The 18,695-nt window shown below is 38.5% G+C and overlaps 1 protein-coding gene across 2 annotated transcripts in view; it reads left to right on the forward strand.

The window, feature by feature from the left end:
• TUT4 (terminal uridylyl transferase 4) overlaps nucleotides 1-18,695 on the forward strand; it is a 45,149-nt gene that overhangs the window by 12,444 nt on the left and 14,010 nt on the right. For both annotated transcript variants that reach the window (XM_066556176.1, XM_066556177.1), the window contains exons 4-19: nucleotides 2,507-2,623; nucleotides 4,643-4,820; nucleotides 6,995-7,083; nucleotides 7,940-7,991; nucleotides 8,547-8,616; nucleotides 9,549-9,675; nucleotides 10,129-10,248; nucleotides 10,624-10,845; nucleotides 10,997-11,171; nucleotides 12,516-13,258; nucleotides 13,724-13,874; nucleotides 14,425-14,511; nucleotides 15,908-16,011; nucleotides 16,381-16,438; nucleotides 16,533-16,636; nucleotides 17,027-17,116. In XM_066556176.1, the coding sequence (XP_066412273.1) occupies nucleotides 2,507-2,623; nucleotides 4,643-4,820; nucleotides 6,995-7,083; nucleotides 7,940-7,991; nucleotides 8,547-8,616; nucleotides 9,549-9,675; nucleotides 10,129-10,248; nucleotides 10,624-10,845; nucleotides 10,997-11,171; nucleotides 12,516-13,258; nucleotides 13,724-13,874; nucleotides 14,425-14,511; nucleotides 15,908-16,011; nucleotides 16,381-16,438; nucleotides 16,533-16,636; nucleotides 17,027-17,116 (2,487 nt within the window). The remainder of the gene's footprint in view (nucleotides 1-2,506; nucleotides 2,624-4,642; nucleotides 4,821-6,994; nucleotides 7,084-7,939; nucleotides 7,992-8,546; nucleotides 8,617-9,548; nucleotides 9,676-10,128; nucleotides 10,249-10,623; nucleotides 10,846-10,996; nucleotides 11,172-12,515; nucleotides 13,259-13,723; nucleotides 13,875-14,424; nucleotides 14,512-15,907; nucleotides 16,012-16,380; nucleotides 16,439-16,532; nucleotides 16,637-17,026; nucleotides 17,117-18,695) is intronic.

The raw sequence follows: 18,695 nt of genomic DNA on the forward strand, positions 1-18,695 counted from the left end.
AGCTCCTTGAGTATCCAAGGACAAATTTCATGAGGCCTGGCTTATAAGGGTGCATCTATCTTACACAAGTAATGGTCTGTAACTTTTCTGTCTTGTTATTTTGAGTTTTTGCCCTTTTCATTGGAGTTAAGCATAATTAGATGATTTGAAAAGTCTTCACTAAAGGCAAAATAGAAGTTATTACATGATTCAGCCTTCCTGGCAACATCCATTAGCATAATACTGCAGACCAATATTGTAAAGAAACACAAAATTTTTCAGAAATACTTTTACTGCTGATACTCATTTTATTATAAAAGAATGGTAAAATATTTATCTACTTCAGTCATCAGGCATCAAATACTTGAATCTTCCCATGTCGCCAGGTGTAACTGTCTGTAGGTTGTTTTCCAAATGGATGTTTAATTTCATCTTACTAGGTACCTGTCTTAGAGAAAATAGCGTTAAAAAATTGGTAATTAAAGCAATATTTTAAATTTCAATTTACTCTGTAGTTGGACAGTATCAGACTGTTTTTTTTCCCAAAAGCAAAAGGTCAAGCTCGGTAAGTGGAAAAACTTGCCCAAATTTAACAGTGGTTTAGGTCTCCATATGGTAAGTCAAATTTGTTTAACTGATCTGTGATCCACCTCAGTGTCTTAAAATGGTGTTCATTCATTGTTGTGTCACTGGTTAAACATCTGGTGTTTTCAGTAGACTTTTTGGGTTTAGTAAATATAGATGTATTAGAATTAGGACGAAAATGTGAAAGTAGTTTTTTTTCTCACCCAGCTATTGGAAAAGTCTAACAGATCTGGAGAAAATCTAAATTGTTTTTTTTTTTGTCTCTGCAGTGAGCTTTTCAAAAGGTTTCCCATCTCTGTAGCTGTGATCTGTTAGAGCAAGAAGGTAAAATTGCAGGATGAGAAGGATAAAGTGGAGTATTTGGGAACACCCCCTTCTCTTGCAGAGTCCTTTCTGCCTTTGAGTCCAGCAGGTCTTAATGGTTTCCTGGCTGAATAAACTCCATGGTATCCCCTCATGGACCCTGGGAAAACAGGTTCCCTTCTTCCCCATCATCTCTGGATGTTTGGCTGCTTCTTGCACACTTGGGGATATCCCAGGGGGCCACTCTCTGGTTGTGTACTCCATCTCTGCCAGGCTCTGTGTACAAAAAGGTGCTTCTTCTGCAAGTGTCTCCAACTCTGAGCATTGCAGAGCATCCATCCCAGCTCTGAGCACTGCAGAGCATCCATCCCAGCTCTGAGCACTGCAGAGCATCCATCCCAGCTCTGAGCACTCCAGAGCATCCATCCCAGCTCTGAGCACTGCAGAGCATCCATCCCAGCTCTGAGCACTGCAGAGCATCCATCCCAGCTCTGAGCACTGCAGAGCATCCATCCCCACTCTGAGCACTGCAGAGCATCCATCCCCACTCTGAGCATTGTGGAGCATCCATCCCAGCTCTGAGCACTGCAGAGCATCCATCCCCGCTCTGAGCACTGCAGAGCATCCATCCCCACTCTGAGCACTGCAGAGCATCCATCCCCGCTCTGAGCACTGCAGAGCATCCATCCCCACTCTGAGCACTGCAGAGCATCCATCCCCACTCTGAGCACTGCAGAGCATCCATCCCCACTCTGAGCACTGCAGAGCATCCATCCCAGCTCTGAGCACTGCAGAGCATCCGTCCCAGCTCTGAGCACTGCAGAGCATCCATCCCCACTCTGAGCACTGCAGAGCATCCATCCCCACTCTGAGCACTGCAGAGCATCCATCCCAGCTCTGAGCACTGCAGAGCATCCATCCCCACTCTGAGCATTGTGGAGCATCCATCCCAGCTCTGAGCACTGCGGAGCATCCATCCCCACTCTGAGCATTGTGGAGCATCCATCCCAGCTCTGAGCACTGCAGAGCATCCATCCCCACTCTGAGCATTGTGGAGCATCCATCCCAGCTCTGAGCACTGCAGAGCATCCATCAGAGTTGGAATAGCATCAGGCCTTGCTGGAGAATCCCACCTTGTCTGAGCACAGTGATTGGGAAGTGGCTGTGTTCCCCCAGGCTGCCTGGCCACACCCTTTCTAGCAGGGCAGAGCCAGCACCGTGTGACACAACAGCACAGCAGGACACAGCTGAGCTGCTGCCATTTCCTCATCAGGGATAGGCAGGGAGATGCTGAGGTTTAGCCAGTAATTAAAAGCTTCACCTGACAAGGGAATGGCTTACTGGTCTTTAGGTCAGCCTTAAGAAGCATGAACTCCTCAGTCTTAATCTTACCTCACTAAACTTACTGAGAAATGTAATTCTCAAGTCATCTCACTTCCTTCCCTCACTCTCCCCTCTTGTCATACAGGTAAAAATCCATTTCTGTTTGTTCTTTGAAGATTGCTTAATGTTTGCAAAGCACCTTTACATTAAAAGTGTTACATAATAGTTAAATACAGTTTATTATTATTCAAAGAATTAGTTTTTCAGGCACTACTAGTAGAAATATTTGTTTTAATCTATGGCAATTTTTTCTCAGCGCTCCCCAGAATACACCAACTGTCAGTATCTATGCAAGCTCTGCTTAGTCCACATTGAAAATATCCAGGGAGCCCACAAGCATATTAAGGAAAAACGTCATAAGAAAAATATAATGGTAAGTTAACAAAATTATGGCTGCCTTTTTCTTTCTTATACTCTTCTGTTTTTTTTATTTTCTTTTTGAAATCAAAATTTTTTGTTGTGTGGTTTGTTTTCTTTGATCATGTTCATTTAGGTGAAAGTTTGTATGCTGAGCAGAGATCCACAAATTTCTGTTTTCTGTTTAAGAGGAAGGGCTTGATGATTTGTCCAGGCAGAGAGGAAAGGACAGATTTGGTCATTGCTTCTGAATTAGTGGCTCTGAGCAGTGAGCAGTTCGTCATGCTTTTAGTAAGAGAATGCGAGGTAACTTAGTTAAGAAATAAATATTACACAAAAATATATTCAGTTTTTCTATTCTCTGAAAATAATGCCATTGGTAGCAAGATGTCCAGGGACGGGAGGTGGGGCTGGGGATGTTGATTTTTTTTTCTTTTTACTTTGGCTGACTTGTGAAGTTTAGAAGAGTTACAGGAGGGAAGGATTCAGTTCATTCATTATCACACTGGGTTTATTAATGTACTTAATATGAAAAATAGTTCTAAGGCTTACAAAGAGAAAACCAGTTTCCTTGTCAGATACCATGGTGCTATGGTTTGCCCCAAAGAACTGTTACATGTAAGAAATCCAATAAAAGGTGCACAGATTTTCTTGCCAGCCCATTTTTGTAAATGCTGATGAACAGCTACAGATTACCCAGGATGCTGGATTTTGTCATTTAGATGGTTAAAATTACTCTTTCTATAACCATTCTCCAAAATTCAGTCAAATTACTTTCACATGTTTCCATGGATTTCTTGCCATACTTCTGTTTTTCATTAATGCTCTAATTCTAAAACGTGTGCAAGTCATCACCTGGAAGACTCCAAATGCCATAAATCCATTAAATCTCAGAAAGTAACATTTTTACATTATGGTCAATGATTATTTGTAAAGGTTCTCTCACTGTCTCCTAAATTGCATCATGCTTAAAAAAATGAGCCAGTCCTATGATTGATCTATAAATGCTTCCTTACCATGCTTTCCATCTGGGCATGAAGATGAGAATTGAGCAATGAGGTTTCTTTAGCACTGAATGGAATTCTGGAGGACAGGGAGCAGTTTCTCTTTTTAACACTTACCCCAGATAGCTTTCTGTGCAGCATCATGGTGATATCTATGTTACTGTCTTAAATGTTACTGCATAAAATGCTCCTGTTCATAGCTCTGTGAGATACATGACAATCAAATAAGCTCAGCAGCAACTGTGGTTTCCCAACTCAAGAAAAATCCTAATGTGGTGACATAAAAAAAACCCCATACTACTTTAAAAATGCTTATATTCTTTCTTACACTTAATTCGTTCAGATGAGAACAGAAGAGTTGAGAGATGCAGCCTAGAACTAAAGAAACATTTTCATACTGTACTGTGTTTTCTTAGAGCATATTTATTTTATAGTTATTATTTATTTCAATCATGTCTTTCATGTAGTTAATGAATTCACGGAACAAGAGGTTGTTGTACTTAGTCCCAAATGATTTGATGCATCTGACGTGTTCTTGCTGTTGGATGGGTGCACTAAATCCAGTACTTTCTGGAACCAGCTGTTTAAGCATAATGGGACTCAACTTACAAAATTTCCTTGGAGCTAGGAATACTTTTTCTGCTTCTGATAACTTTCCTTCAAGTACAATCCACTCTGAAAAAATCCATGTGACTTTTCCAGCTCAGTTACTTTTATGATGTACAATTACAGCTTTTTATTTTCTTGGTTGAATTCTGCTTCAGAACTGTCAGAAAATGTGGTTCGGGAATGGAATACAGAAGATTCCCTCTCCAGTTGCCAGCTGTGAAATGACATTTTCTGTTTTAAACACTGAGCATCTGCTCTCATTCCTGGGACCACAATATCGTATTTGCCAGTTAGGCCAGGCAGAGTTCCTGCCTTTGGAAGTGTTGGTCAGGACACAAACAGCATGTTCCAATATAGCAGTAAGAGATAGCCTTTCCTCTTAAAATACCAGTTTTTAGTGACATCATCCCCCAATTCTTCAGGAAAAGCAAGAAGAGAACGAGCTGCGGGCGCTCCCGCCGCCCTCGTCTGCACAGTTGGCTGCTCTGAGTTTCACTCTCATCGAGGCAGCAAACGAACAAGGCATCTCGGATGAGGACTTCAGAATTCGGCAAGAGATTGTAAATGAGATGGAGAAAATTATTCAACAGCCCTTACCAGGTATTAATAGTATGCTCCATTTGCTTCAGGTGAAAACTTGGCGTTATTTTTATAGATATAATTTTGATACCTTCGTTAATAGTGAATGAGTGCATTTGGGGTTAAATTATCTTGATAGTGTACAACATTAATATATACAGACTTTAATACATCCTGGCAGTGGATTTTTAAAGAATTAGCAAATATACAAAAAGAGGAAAATATGATTGTGTTTATTTGTCCTTCTTTCAGATGTATTTATTGATCCTTTTTAAGTGATGGGATAAGATAACAAGAACAATAATATTTGATATTTGCTTCTTTGCATTGATTTTCCCATCAGCTCCTATAGTTAATGCACTGGGAGTTTGTAATCAGATTTTTGGAGCTGCTGTGATGTTGACTTTGTGCTAACAGTGGTTTGGTGTTCAGTGCATCTGAACAGAAGAAAATATTCATCTCATTGCCAAAAACATGTTGGAAATTTTTAATTTCATCTATGTTGGAGTCAGGTGTTGTTCTATACAATCCATTTGTTTTAGAAATACCTTTTTTCCCTTTGCTCTATAAAAATACAGAGTATTTTTATACATACATACAAAATACATGTAAGAAAGATTTTGGTATGTGCAGGATGATCAACTTTAGTTTTAGATGAAGTATCTGCTTAAACATAAGGTGCTGAATAGAATAAGGGTTTGTAGGGTGGAGGTTTGCTAATCTGTTTGCTGTCTAGTAAGTGACCCCTAGTGCAAACTTCTGCTCTGGCACTCTAGGGAGTTTTCCACTGATAGTGGGAAGCATAAGACAAAGCTTTTTCACATAACATTTTTTTACATAAATGCTCAGGAAAACTATTGTTACTTTGGCTGACTTGTTTGGACTGATGAGCTTCTGTGGAGGTGTAGGAGTAGTGGAAGGGGAGTCTGTAATAGTAAATGACAGTTTGTTATTCTCCTTTTGAAAGCCAGCTATGTTCTAGTGAATGTGTTTTCCTAAGTTGTAAATTCAGAAAAATTTAATTCATGCACTGTGTAGAAAACATCTGATCTTCTGGCATGATTTTCTCTTGAACTCACATTAGAACTATGCAAAAATTCTTACTACTATGATAAGCCATTGGAAGGAATTGCAAATTATTATTATTAACCATACAGACTTTCATTCTGAGAGGGCTGCAAGCAGTGAAAATAGGCTTGAAGCTATGTGTGTGTAAGATCTATTTTCTCTTTTAAGAGTAGTTTTGTTCATGTTTCTGATTGACTGAGTTTGGTCAGAACACACACATAAAGGAAGACAGACAAGAAGAACCTTCTTTGCAGTGAGGGTGGTTGGACACTGACGCAGGTTGCCTGGAGAGGTTGTGGTCCCTCCATCCATGGAGATTTTCAAAACCCAACTGGATACAGTCTGGGCAACCTGCTCTAGGTAACCCTGCTTGAGAGGCTGTTGGATTTGGGAAGCATTGAGAGCACTCTTCATTTTTCAGCTGATTTAAGTATGGGAGACCCTAATTTCTATTACAGGAAAGTTTTCATCTGCAAAAATTTCATTGTGAATTGGGATACTGTTTATGGAATGGGATGGCATTTCTCATATTATTGCTGAGTAGGTTCTTCCTAGTTAGTTTAGATCTGTTCTACATCTTTGCAGGTAACTGCATTAATTAAAACAGTGAATGGATGCTGTACTCTGTGCCTTGGATTATATTGAAATTATGTTTATATACATATTTTTTAAGGAACTGTGTGTTGGAACTTGCTGATGGAATCAACAGATTGGTGCCTTATACAGAAGTCTGTGAGGCATCAAAGAATTTTATAATTGGCTAAGAGCTGCAGTGAAATCAAGCTGTAGTTAACAAAAGCTATTATATAAAATCCTACACTGAGATGGTGACAGTTATTGTTACTTCATATTTAAATTTATATTAAAAACAAACAGAACTATTGCAAAAAATCTTTAAAACAGCTTGGAAAATGTTGGACATTTGGTGGTTACAGTACTTGAGTTATTTGTTTTCCTGTGATGCTGTCTTATGGAAATGCCTGCCCTTCACAAGAGTGAGAAGGGGGTACAGTGTTCATTAATCTGGGAGTGCCAGTGAGGTGCAGTATCTGAAGCAAGGTATGCATCATCCACTAAAGACAAATTTATTTGCTAACTGTTAAATAATTCTGTTTCTCTCTCTCCAGACTGTTCCCTGAGGATGTATGGCTCCTGCTTAACTAGATTTGCTTTCAAGACCAGCGATGTTAACATTGATATCAAATTCCCCCCTAAGGTGTGTAGATATTATCTTGTATTAACTAAGACTGCTTTTTAAATCAAGCCCATCCACATTTATTTCTATTCCATTGCCTTCATCTTCTTTTGGGGCACATGGTGTTAGAAGAGCACAAAGTATCTAATCTTTGATTTGATGTCATCTGTGCTGTGGAGGAAGCTTTCATTGCTCTTTAGATAACTTTAATTCTTGGGTGATTTTTTTTGTTTTGTTTGGACAACCTTATGCTAAGCTTTTTCTACTGTTTTTTTTGAGTAAGCACTGAAGCAGTAGGAAAATAGTTGGCTTGGCTAAGTGTGCTTCCATGAACTGAACATTCAGACTGTAAACTCTTGTAGGTTTTGATTCCCCCCACCCTTTTAAAATTTGAGATAAATTGATATTCTTCAGGTAATGAAATTGTTGGTTCATGTTTAGTGATATTAGCAGCACATTCTTGACAGACACTCAACTGCTGCACTTGTGTTTCAAAATGATAAGGTGTTTCAAAATGATAACCTTTCAAAACTCCTGGGAAAGTCCTGACATTAAATTCTCTTGCTGTCCATTTCTAGTAGTATTCATTGATAATGAAATTGCTGAATCTATGGCAAGTGCTTTTATTTATCCTGTTAATGCAGAACTAGAACAGAAGTGTTCACTAGGGCTGTAGGCTAAAGGAAGGCTGGCTGGGAGGTTTACTGGCACCTGTTTTCATGCTGTAGACAGGCACAGTTAACTTTTTCATTGATACTGACAAATTATTTCACTTTTTTGAGGAACACAGAGTTGTGCAACCCAAGTAGTTTGAAATAAAATGTAAAATGAAATATTAGTCTCAATAATGCAAGCTGCTCTAATTTTGTCATTGTAGATGAGTCAACCAGATGTTCTGATCCAGGTGCTTGAGATCTTGAAGAACAGTGGTGAGTTTTAGTTGCATCTCATTTCTATTTAACATTCCATCTGCTGCTTAGTTCTTTTTATGCTTAAATTTTCTGTAAACTTAGAAAAATTGATGGGTTTTTAGCCAAAGTATCTGGGCTGTTTTTATGAATGTGATTTTTATGAGCACCAGTGCTTGTGTGAATGAGAGATGAGAAGCTGCAGCAAGAGAATGCTCCAGTTCAGGTTGTCAGAAGTTGGGGCAGTGGTGTCAGATGCCAGAGCAAAAAGCTTTAACTTTTTGTGTGATGAATTCTAGGCAGTAAACTCAAAAGCTGCTTTCCACTTGCATATGTACATGAGTGAGAGCTGTTTCAGGACTTCTAAAACTTGTAGCCTCTTGGTTCTGTCAGGAGCACAGCCTGGCTGTCTCATAGGGGTGGTGAGCCTCAAAAGTAACCAGAAAATATTGGTGCTGCTTAGCTCTGCAGCACTTAATTTGAGCTGTTACATAAATATAATAATTTTAAAGACAGAATTGGGAAAACTGTCAGAAACTTTGAAACAAAGTGTGTTTTTTCTCCTTCATTGCTTAGCTGTCTACTCAGATGTGGAGTCGGATTTCCATGCCAAAGTTCCTGTTGTCTTTTGCAAAGATGTTAAAAGGTATTTGTGACTGAAAAAAGTTTTTCATGAGCTACTGTGCTTGTTCATACTAGGTGCTTGCCTGCACTCCTGACCAGAAGTATTACTGTAACATTCAGCTAACATTGTATTAAAAGGGAATTGCTCATACACAGAAATGTAACCTAGAAAGAAAGCTAGCTACTTTTGGTTTTGTGCTACACAGAACGCACTGGGTGTAGGAATCTGACATTACCTTTTAGTTAACTGGGGGAAAAGTGGAGTGGTTTTCAGTTATTTAAAATTTTTGCCAGCAGTTTTAAGCCAAGGCTTTAAAAACATTTTATAAGATACATGTTGCCAGAAAGGACACATCATCTGACAGTTTCAGTAAATTCCTAAGAAGTAGCAACCTCCAAAATGAAACATGATTTCTTGACTGGCCAGAGGTATGGACTGAAACTCTGGGGAAGTAAATGCAGCAAGAGTGGGCTTGTCTTTTCTGGTGTTTGTAACAGAATAGAAATAATTGTTCTGAGAAGCTAAAGGAAAGTTTTTAGAGAAGCTGTTTTGTGGGTTTACCATAATGTAACTCCTAATGTGCAGCAGGTCTGGAGTATTAATTAATTTATTAGTTTGTTTAAGTGTTTGGAATGTAGACAGTATATTTGGTAATTGAACTGTGCAAGATAACATAATTAAGTAATGGCAGAACTTAGGAGCAAATTCTTAATGCTGTTTTGTATTTTTCACTGTAGTGAACTTCTGTAAGTTCTAGATGCAGTCAGTAAACTAATAGTAGAGAAAATGCAATTATATTCTGAAGCTTTTTGTTAAAAAATCAGGTTCTTACATAGGGAGACACTGATGGATGTTTTTATTTCAGGGGGTGTGATGCCCCACCTCCCCCTGCCCCAAGCACCATCTGTATCACAAAGTGATAACCCTTTATCTGTTCTGCATTGTGATTGCAGTGGTTTGACATGCAAAGTGAGTGCTAGGAATGATGTGGCTTGCCTTACAACTGACCTGCTGGCTGCACTTGGTAAACTGGAGCCTGTCCTGATTCCCTTGGTTTTGGCTTTCCGCTACTGGGCTAGAGTAAGTTATTGAACTATCCCCAATAGTTCTTTCTAAGCACTGTGTACACTGTACTGTGTAATGTACCATGAATGTTTGTAGAAAGGACTTCATGCCACTGCTTCACCCCACCTCCATATGTGAGATGCCACTGTACAACAGCACATTTCAGTGCTGACTGAACTTCTAGATGGATGGCAGCATAAATGTGTGCCACAATCACAAAGTGTGGTGAAACTGAAAAGAACAAAATGTGATAAGATAGTATTTCTTAATGCTATTCCTTAATGTATGAGTTGCTAGTTTGTATTCTGCCTGTACGTGACATGGCACGACCACTGCAGTTTCTGACATACAGCATTTTGTACTTCATTCTAGTATGTTCCTCACATTTCTTTGTTTGTCCTTTTGTAATCGATTGTAAACTCAAATTCTGTTGTTACATCAGAAAAGTAATTATTTCTTCTCTTACAGCTCTGTCACATTGACTGTCAGGCTGAAGGTGGAATTCCCTCATATTCCTTTGCCTTAATGGTGATTTTTTTTCTTCAGCAAAGAAAACCACGTATTTTACCGTCCTATTTGGGCAATTGGGTAAGTGATTTGGTACTTCATTATTAAGTTGTTGGCATTATTTCTGTGTTCTGCAACCTCATAAAAATGCAGAATTTGATTGCCAAAGAAAATGATAAATGAAACGCATTGGTACTTCATGCTCCTGCAGATGAGGCTTGATGATTCTGAATACTTTTTTAAAAGGCACTTGTAGCAGGCTGTATAGTTGTGTCATCTGTGTTTTGGAGAGAAAGCAATTATTTTCTTCTTTATTCCTCTGAATTTCTGTCTCTGACATCTGTTAATCTTGAGGGGTATGAATATACCACAGTAGTCAGTGTTACATTTGCTGAAAACTGTTGGTTGTATGTATTATATACAGTCTTGTTTCAGAGCCACTTTAATTGTTGTTAGATTGAAGGCTTTGATTCAAAGAGGCCAGATGACCACCAGCTGAAAGGGGTGGAAGATGAAGAATTTGTAAGGTGGGAGTACAAACCACCCACAAATGGTGCAGCAAAAAACTCTGTTGGAGCAGAAAGCAAAGCTAAAGTTGAACAACAAAAAGGTGGTGGCAAGAAGACAACGAGCTCAGAAGTGGACAACCAAAGCAATGCGAAAGAGAAACATGGAATTGTAAGTCCTGACTTTATTTAATTGAAAACCATTTGCTATCTCTTATCCCTATTTTTTTATTTTTAACCATTGATGTTGGATGGATCAGGACAAAAAAAAAAGGGAATATTAATTTCTTTTGCAGTTGAATACTTGTGTCCATGTTTTTCAGTCTCTCTTAGCGTTCAAAACCCCTCACCAAGTTTCACTGGGGCAACTGTGGTTGGAACTTTTGAAGTTTTACACACTGGAGTTTGCTTTGGAGGAATATGTCATCAGCATACGGGTACAAGAGCTCTTAACCAGAGAGAATAAAAACTGGCCCAAGAGGCGAATAGCCATTGAAGGTAGGCTGATCCCTTCCCACTTCTGTAGTCATCCTGCTTTAGCATCTTTATTTGCTTGACTTGCAAATGTGTTACAAGGATCTGGACAATAAGTCTTTCAAATATATATTTTGTCAGCTATTTAGTCTCTTTAAACACAAGTTTTCTCTGTCTAAAGAGCAGGGAAAGTCACTGAGTTACAGAGCAATGTGTGACATTCTGAATTGACCTTAAGAATAGAGAAATTGGGTATTTGAGAAAGACTAAGAAACCGTGTAAGGTGATATTTTTATAAAAACATGAATAATGACTTTTGAACACTTTCTAGAGATGTTGCTGAAGTGGCTTATCTGTAACACTTGAGGCGATGGAGAGGACAAAGAGAATCATACAGACAGAGAATGAGGTACAGAGGTACATTGAAGGATGAGTCAATAAGGTACAAGAAGAGTCAGAAGGAAAGTAGAACAGATAGCAATGAATTCTCGAGGCACAGGTTGAGTAGTGGATGTTGAGATCACTCCTGTGACTTTTAATTTCCTCTCCCAATTCTTTTCTTCAATTGCTTTTAGCTAGAGTGTAGAAAAAGTAAGGAAGTGTTTATTCAACATGTGGGATGTCAGGTGTCAGGACAAATCATTGAGGAAGAAATGAGAAATAATTTCCAAAAACCAGATTGTATTCTGGTTCTGACACCTGCTGTTATTGGGCTAATTGTGTTGTTTGCTTTATGGTTTTTTACTTCTCATTTTTGCCTTTTTTCTTTTTTCCAATGTTGAGTTTGTAGCTGATCTTATGAAGTAACAGAATCTCAGTTTGGTACTATCTTCCAGGCAAACTTATAGCAACTATGCAGGAGCTCTTTTTGCTTGGAAAGCATGTTTGATCTAGAAATCGTTAGGAAGGCCTAAGAATGGATCCTGGTGAGATTGGTTCATACAATCCTTACATTCTCAATGTTACTCTTAGACAAATGAATTTCTTAAGAGAAATGAAAATCCTTCTTCAGTGGAGGAAAAAAGGTTCTGGCTGGCATCTATTTATTTTGCCTTTGTTTATTATAATTTCTAGTTTAGAAATTGGCCATAATATAATGTTGCAATATACCCATGGTTTTCTTTTTGAGTAACACTGTTTAGAATTGTTTATGATAGTCAGCCATTCATGGCTGCACTTGGATATGTTTTGTATGGAAGAATTTTGAAAAAACTTGTGAGTCTTTCATTCTCTAAGTATATCCAAATACAATTCTGGATTATAGTATAAGAACCTCCTTAACTGCCCTGTAAAAACTTAGGGATTTCAGCTGCTTTGTGAAATGTGGAAGTTAAAGATTACTAATTAAATTGTTCTTTTTCTTCCCAGATCCTTTTGCACTAAAGAGGAATGTTGCACGAAGTCTAAATAGCCAGATGGTATTTGAGTACATCCTGGAGCGATTTAGGACAGCATATAAATATTTTGCATGCCCACAAAGTAAAGATGGGATTAAATCCAAGCCAGATACCAAGAAAAAAGAAAAAGGGAAAATGAATAGTAAGAAATCCACAAGATCTGAAGAGCCTGTAGCAAACTGTTGCCTTCCACAAGGGGAAGATGTTGTAGATAAAGAAGTTACAGAAAGTGGATGTAACATAGCAGAGAATGAAGTTGAATGTAATACAGTGGGAGAAGCTGTAGCCAAAAGATGTACTTCCCAGAACATGGACCCTTTGCTACTTTCAACATTGGACTCTAGCTATGACGAAGACAAAGAAGAAGCTTTACCCCTTATTTCCAATGAATGCTGTGAATTAAAGGAAAAATCACCTAAAGAGAGAGATGATTTAGAAATTTCAGTGTGTCTAACTGAGGGTGAGCTCAGCCACCACTGTAACTGCAGTGCACATCAGCCTGATGACACAAATTCCAGTAATGAGTTTTCTGATGCTGAAAGCAGGCAGAGTTTGGTACTGGAGTCGTCTCCACAGACGAAGTGCACTGGCAGCCCAGCTACCTCGGCCAGCTGCAGAGCAGTGCTGGAAACCCAGGATCTCAAAGAGGAAGGCAGACTCTCAGCAGAAGAAATGCATTATGTCTTTGATAAGTTTATTTTTACTTCAGGAAAGGTAAGCAGTGCTGGTCGTGGATCGTTACTTTGAAGTCATTAAATCTAAGAGTGGGAGGATAGTGGGATTCCACAGTGATTGTTTCAGACTGGGATATGGGTGGCAGCTCTGGCCTTTGTAGAGTACCTGTTATTCAGGAAACATCACCTGTGTGACATTTGAATGAAATTATCTGTTTCCCTCATCTTGAGCTTTTTGATGTCCACACAAAAAAAATCTGGATTTCTTTCTGGTTATTTGTGGGTTATTTCTGCCTTTCCTCTCCTACTTTCTTGTAGAATTTCCAGGTGCTTCTAGGCACTGTGAGAACTAAATGCAGCTTGGTGAGAGGTGTTCTGCTCATTGTGGAGGCTCTGTTATTGTTCATATGTCAAATGTTCTTGATTGCTTGGAAATGTTAGGTCTGCTGAACTGTCCTAAGTGCACAAATAGAATTTTCCTTTCCTTTTTTTCCCCCCAAAAAAGCCACCAACTATAGTATGCAGCATCTGCAAACGGGATGGACATTCCAAAAATGATTGCCCAGAGGATTTCAAGAAAATTGATCTAAAACCACTACCACCAATGACAGACAGATTTCGGGAAATACTTGATATAGTGTGTAAAAGATGTTTTGGTAAGTTCAAAAAATGTTTGTGCTCCACTTTATACTATGACCTGTAACCAGGAAGAATTAAAAACTCTAGGGTTAAATTACTTATTTACAATTATTCACAATTCAGTAGGAAGAAGCTCTTCCAGGTGCCCTAGGCTACAAATGGATCAGCATTTTAATTTTCAGATAATCCATGGCTGTGATAATTTATAACATATTTGAGAAACTGATGTTATATGGGATTTTTCACCAGGTTTGTAAAAAGCTACTGGTGTTTCCAGGAATCAGGCTCTGGGCAAAACTAATTTTTGTGCTTATTGAATTCTTTTGAGGGTGCTGTTGTGGGTTAACCTTGGCTGGATGCCTGGTGCCCACCTGGACACTTTGTGGTTGAAAAACTGGATGTTTTGAAATAAAATCTGGAAGACTCTAATGATTTAAAAAGAAAATCACAGATTTAAGCAATGCAAGCACAACAAAAAAATCCCCATCCAATCTTTTAATTAGCTGAAAATGATTCTTGAGGTGCTGAATGTCATGTCTGACTGTGTTTTAATTTGTTTTTACTTAGATGAATTATCCCCTCCTTTATCTGAGCAACAAAACAGAGAACAAATACTGGCAAGTTTGGAGAGATTTATTCGAAAGGAGTATAATGGTATGTAACCTTAGGTAGTGGTTCTTGAGAATGCTTTCTTCAGTCATATTGTCCAGAACATAAAGATGTGCTTTATCTCATTTTATTTTCCTTGCTTGAAGCAGGAACATCTCTTTTCCTTCCATTTGTAAAGCTGTCTTGCAGACTTCAACATTGAACATCCCTTCTTGCTATTCCATGGAAACATCCCTAGAGTGGAGGAAGAGCTGCCAGAGCAGTAATGCAATAATGCAAGCACAGGACTGCTCCAGTCAGGCCAAGAAGAAAGTTTGGTTGGGTTTAGTGTTAGCTTTGGTTGTGGGCCAAGGACTTTTGTTGCCTAGTCACCAGTGCTTGAGTATCTTAGAAATCCTAATGAGTTTATGTTCACATCCCTTACATAAAACAAGCAAAAATGTCTTACTACAGGGATGGAAGTCAAGGCACAGAAATGCTAAGGGATCTTTTTTATAGGAGGTGTAAAACAGTGCTAGAGCCAGCTACAAATCCCAGGTCTCCTGAATTCTAGTGCATGGAAGGCCATTCTGCTGTAGCTGACCTGTGATCAAGGAATTGGGAATTCTGTCCACTGGCTGTGCCTCCACTTGCTGGCAGTAGCTGAGGATTGAGACCTGTTACAAAGCCTTGAAAGACTTAAGGTTTCCAATTCTATTAAAGTTTAGGAAAAAAAGCTGTGAGTAAGTGTTAGATCTATTTTCTTAGCGTTAATTTCAGTTGAACAGATCAATGTGTTCTTTGCAGTTAGGAAAGAATTTGTTTTAACAACATAATTTTGCCATCCAAGAATGAAAATACTTAGTAATATCGTGTTTCAAACAAAAATGTAAACAAAGCAATTGGGAAAGAATGTTCCATAAAGTATTGTAATCTTACTGCTTGTGTCTTCTTGAAGAATATGCTATAATTACAAAAACTCATTGACCAAATTTACCTAGTCATAGGAGAAATATGCAACCTAGATAAACTCTGAATGGAATTGCAGAAATATTACTTTGGCTACCCTAGGAGTAGCTCTGTCTTATCTGTGGGATAAAGCTGTACTGGTGACTGGGTTTGCACATTATTTTGATTTATTAAAAGCAGGAAAATGCAGTTGCATACCACAAAACATTGCACCACATTTAGAGATGCCATTTAATGATTATAGTAACTGTACTTCAGTCATAAAAAATACATAAAATAGGTCTTTATCCTGCCTTGCTTTCTGTAAATAACTTCTGAAGTGTTGTGCTTCCTCCTTTATCAAAGCTGAAGTCTTTGAAGTGACAGTGTAAGCTCTCTCTTTAAGCTCATTTTTATGGGCACCTGCACATTGCAGTTAAACAATATTTTATACTAAGCACTTACCATTCAACTGTAAAAGAATTAACTTTTTCTTGTCTATTCTTTTGATCAGACAAAGCTAGGCTTTGCTTATTTGGCTCCTCAAAGAATGGATTTGGGTTTCGGGACAGTGATCTAGATATCTGCATGACATTGGAAGGTCATGAAAATGCAGAGGTAAGAGTTTTGAAATTGATAAAATCTGCTATTTTGCATTCAAAGATTCGTTAAGGTTTTTTAATTCAGTTAAGATTTCTGCACACAGGAAAGGTAGGATTTGCTAGTTGCACTCTGCACAACTGAAGCAAGATCCAGCCTATTTTACTTTTAATGCCTTATAGACACACAGTGTACTATAGATGTCCACAAAGAGCTTATGAGTTTGTGTAAATTCATGTGCTGGCTTAATGCTTGCTCCTTTTTGGACATTCCAAAAATGATTGGTACATAGACTTTTCATCTATGAAATATATATGATAGTAAATGTGCTTGTTGGAATAGGATCCATGTTTTAACATCTGAAGCTGTGATCTTTGTTTTTCCTAGAAATTAAACTGTAAAGAAATAATAGAAGGTTTGGCAAAAGTTCTTAAGAAGCATCCAGGTAGGTGCTTTAAATTATTATTTGTTTTGCAGTTAGATTTTCTATAAATGTTGTTAATGGAAATGTTTTATGTACTAAAGTGTTGCTTCCCCAGGTTTGAGGAACATCTTGCCTATAACAACAGCCAAAGTGCCTATAGTAAAGTTTGAGCACAGGCGGAGTGGCTTGGAAGGAGATATCAGTTTGTACAATACACTGGTGAGCATCTGCTTGTGTCCTTTTGAGTTCAAAGAAAGCTTTTCATTCTTTCTATTTCTTTCCAAATAACCATTTGAGGGAACAATTTTGAAAGCAGAATGGAAATGCTTTTGAGTGTTTGTGTTTTTCTTCTACATGATTTAAATTCAGTGGCCCACACCCTCAGCCCAATCCAGGTGGCTGTGTATGACCTGATGGCAGAGCAGGGTACAGCACAGGAAGTCTTGTTCTGGGGATACTTCTGAAAAGCCTTTACATCCACCATGGCCTGTGTGCCATCATGAATAGTGCAGCTCATTCTAGCTTTCACCTGACAATGTGAAATTGCACAATTTATTACATAATTGGCTCACCCTGACACCAGTTTAATTTCTTTCCCCCTTTTTCCAGGCACAGCATAACACAAGGATGCTGGCTACCTACGCAGCTATTGATCCTAGGGTGCAATATCTGGGCTACACAATGAAAGTTTTTGCAAAGGTAATATAAAAAGAAGGTATTATTTGTACAATACAGTGTTTTCTGCTGCAGCCACTGAGTTTGCCTTTTGCCAATACCATCTGGGATGGAGACAGTAGAATGCTGTTGATACAAAGTGCACTTCCCTAAGCTTACAGTGCTCCATCAGACTGTGTGTGTCAAAATCAAATCCTGGTACCTTCTGCTATCTGTTGGAATATTTCTGTGTAAGAGAAAGCTGATGAGATCCTTTTTTTCTTCAATTTCGAACCAGCTTCAATTATAACAAACAAAAAACCCTACCCAAACCCCAAGCAAAACTGGAAAAATTGGTAACTGTAAGATGTTAGGGGTACGTGGGTGTGCATGGGCTTCCCAAGTTTTCATATCTGGGGCCAGCCCAGAGGTTACTGCTGCTTTCTTCTGGCACACTTGCCTTGTTTGACTTAGTATAAAGGTCAGGAATAGGTGATGAATGAATTCCTGAGTCTCCATGTGCCTAGGACATACACTTGACTTTTAGAGTTTGGAAATGTCAGATCTCCTGCATCTTTTGTTATGATATTCTATCAAAATTTTATATTGTACAGCCTTTGGTAATTGAAACGTGGCATTGCTTTTTATTCAATCTGCAGTATTAAATACAGCATATCCAAAGAAAGCTTAGTGGAACTGGGGCAAATAAAAAATAGCTTATAGAGATGGTGAATCATGCTACCAGATGTTCATGTAATAAAATACATCAAGATGAATAAAATAACTTTGTGCCAGAATGGAATGGACACGTTCATTATACTGTCACTGAGACTAGCAATGATTTTTTTCTTGGTGTGGTCACAGTAGTGCACAATATTGCTATGTCTCTTCTGTGTCCAAATTAAAAATGCCTTGTATTGATAATAATGAATCTTGCATTTTTTTGATAGCATTGCATTCTATTGTGCATGTTCCAAAAATACTACTGCAAAGATGAAATATACAAGTTGTGAGTTATACACTCCTGAATGTAAATGTATGGAAGTGACTTTGTAGCTGTACAAAGTAGCTATACTTTGTTTTTAAGCAAAATGCCTCCTCCTCTGTTTGCATTGGCAGAAAACCCAGGAACAGCTGTCACTGCTGCTGCTAATGTGAAAGTAATTTACGAATCCCTGGTTTTTCCAGCCCTAGGAGGTTAAAAATGCCTTGTTTGATATGACACAGGCTCGAAACACAGGATAGCTTAGAAGCAGGTGCTGTGGAAAGGTTATGCTGTAATGAGATACTGAAGCATAGTAAGGTAATTCACTGATCAGAGTCACAGAAAGGCTTGGGTTGGAGGGACCTTGAGCTCATCTGGCTCCAGCTCCCTGACTTGGTCAGGGGTGTTTGTTTTGCACTGTGTTGTGCAGGCTGCACCATGCTTTAATTAGGTATGTGTATGTTTGCTAGCAAAATGCCACATGTGGCCTGCACTGCCAGTGTAACCTGGAAATATTTGCTGTTAATGAATTATTTTTTTAAAAGGGGAGGGGGAACCAAAATAATAAGGAATCATAGAAACAGCTCTTGCAGCATGAGTTAAGGAAAATTAAATTTTATGGTATTGAAACCTGGGATT

This window comes from Molothrus aeneus, chromosome 9 (assembly GCF_037042795.1).
Source record: "Molothrus aeneus isolate 106 chromosome 9, BPBGC_Maene_1.0, whole genome shotgun sequence".
In the NCBI taxonomy this organism is placed as follows: Eukaryota; Metazoa; Chordata; class Aves; order Passeriformes; family Icteridae; genus Molothrus; species Molothrus aeneus.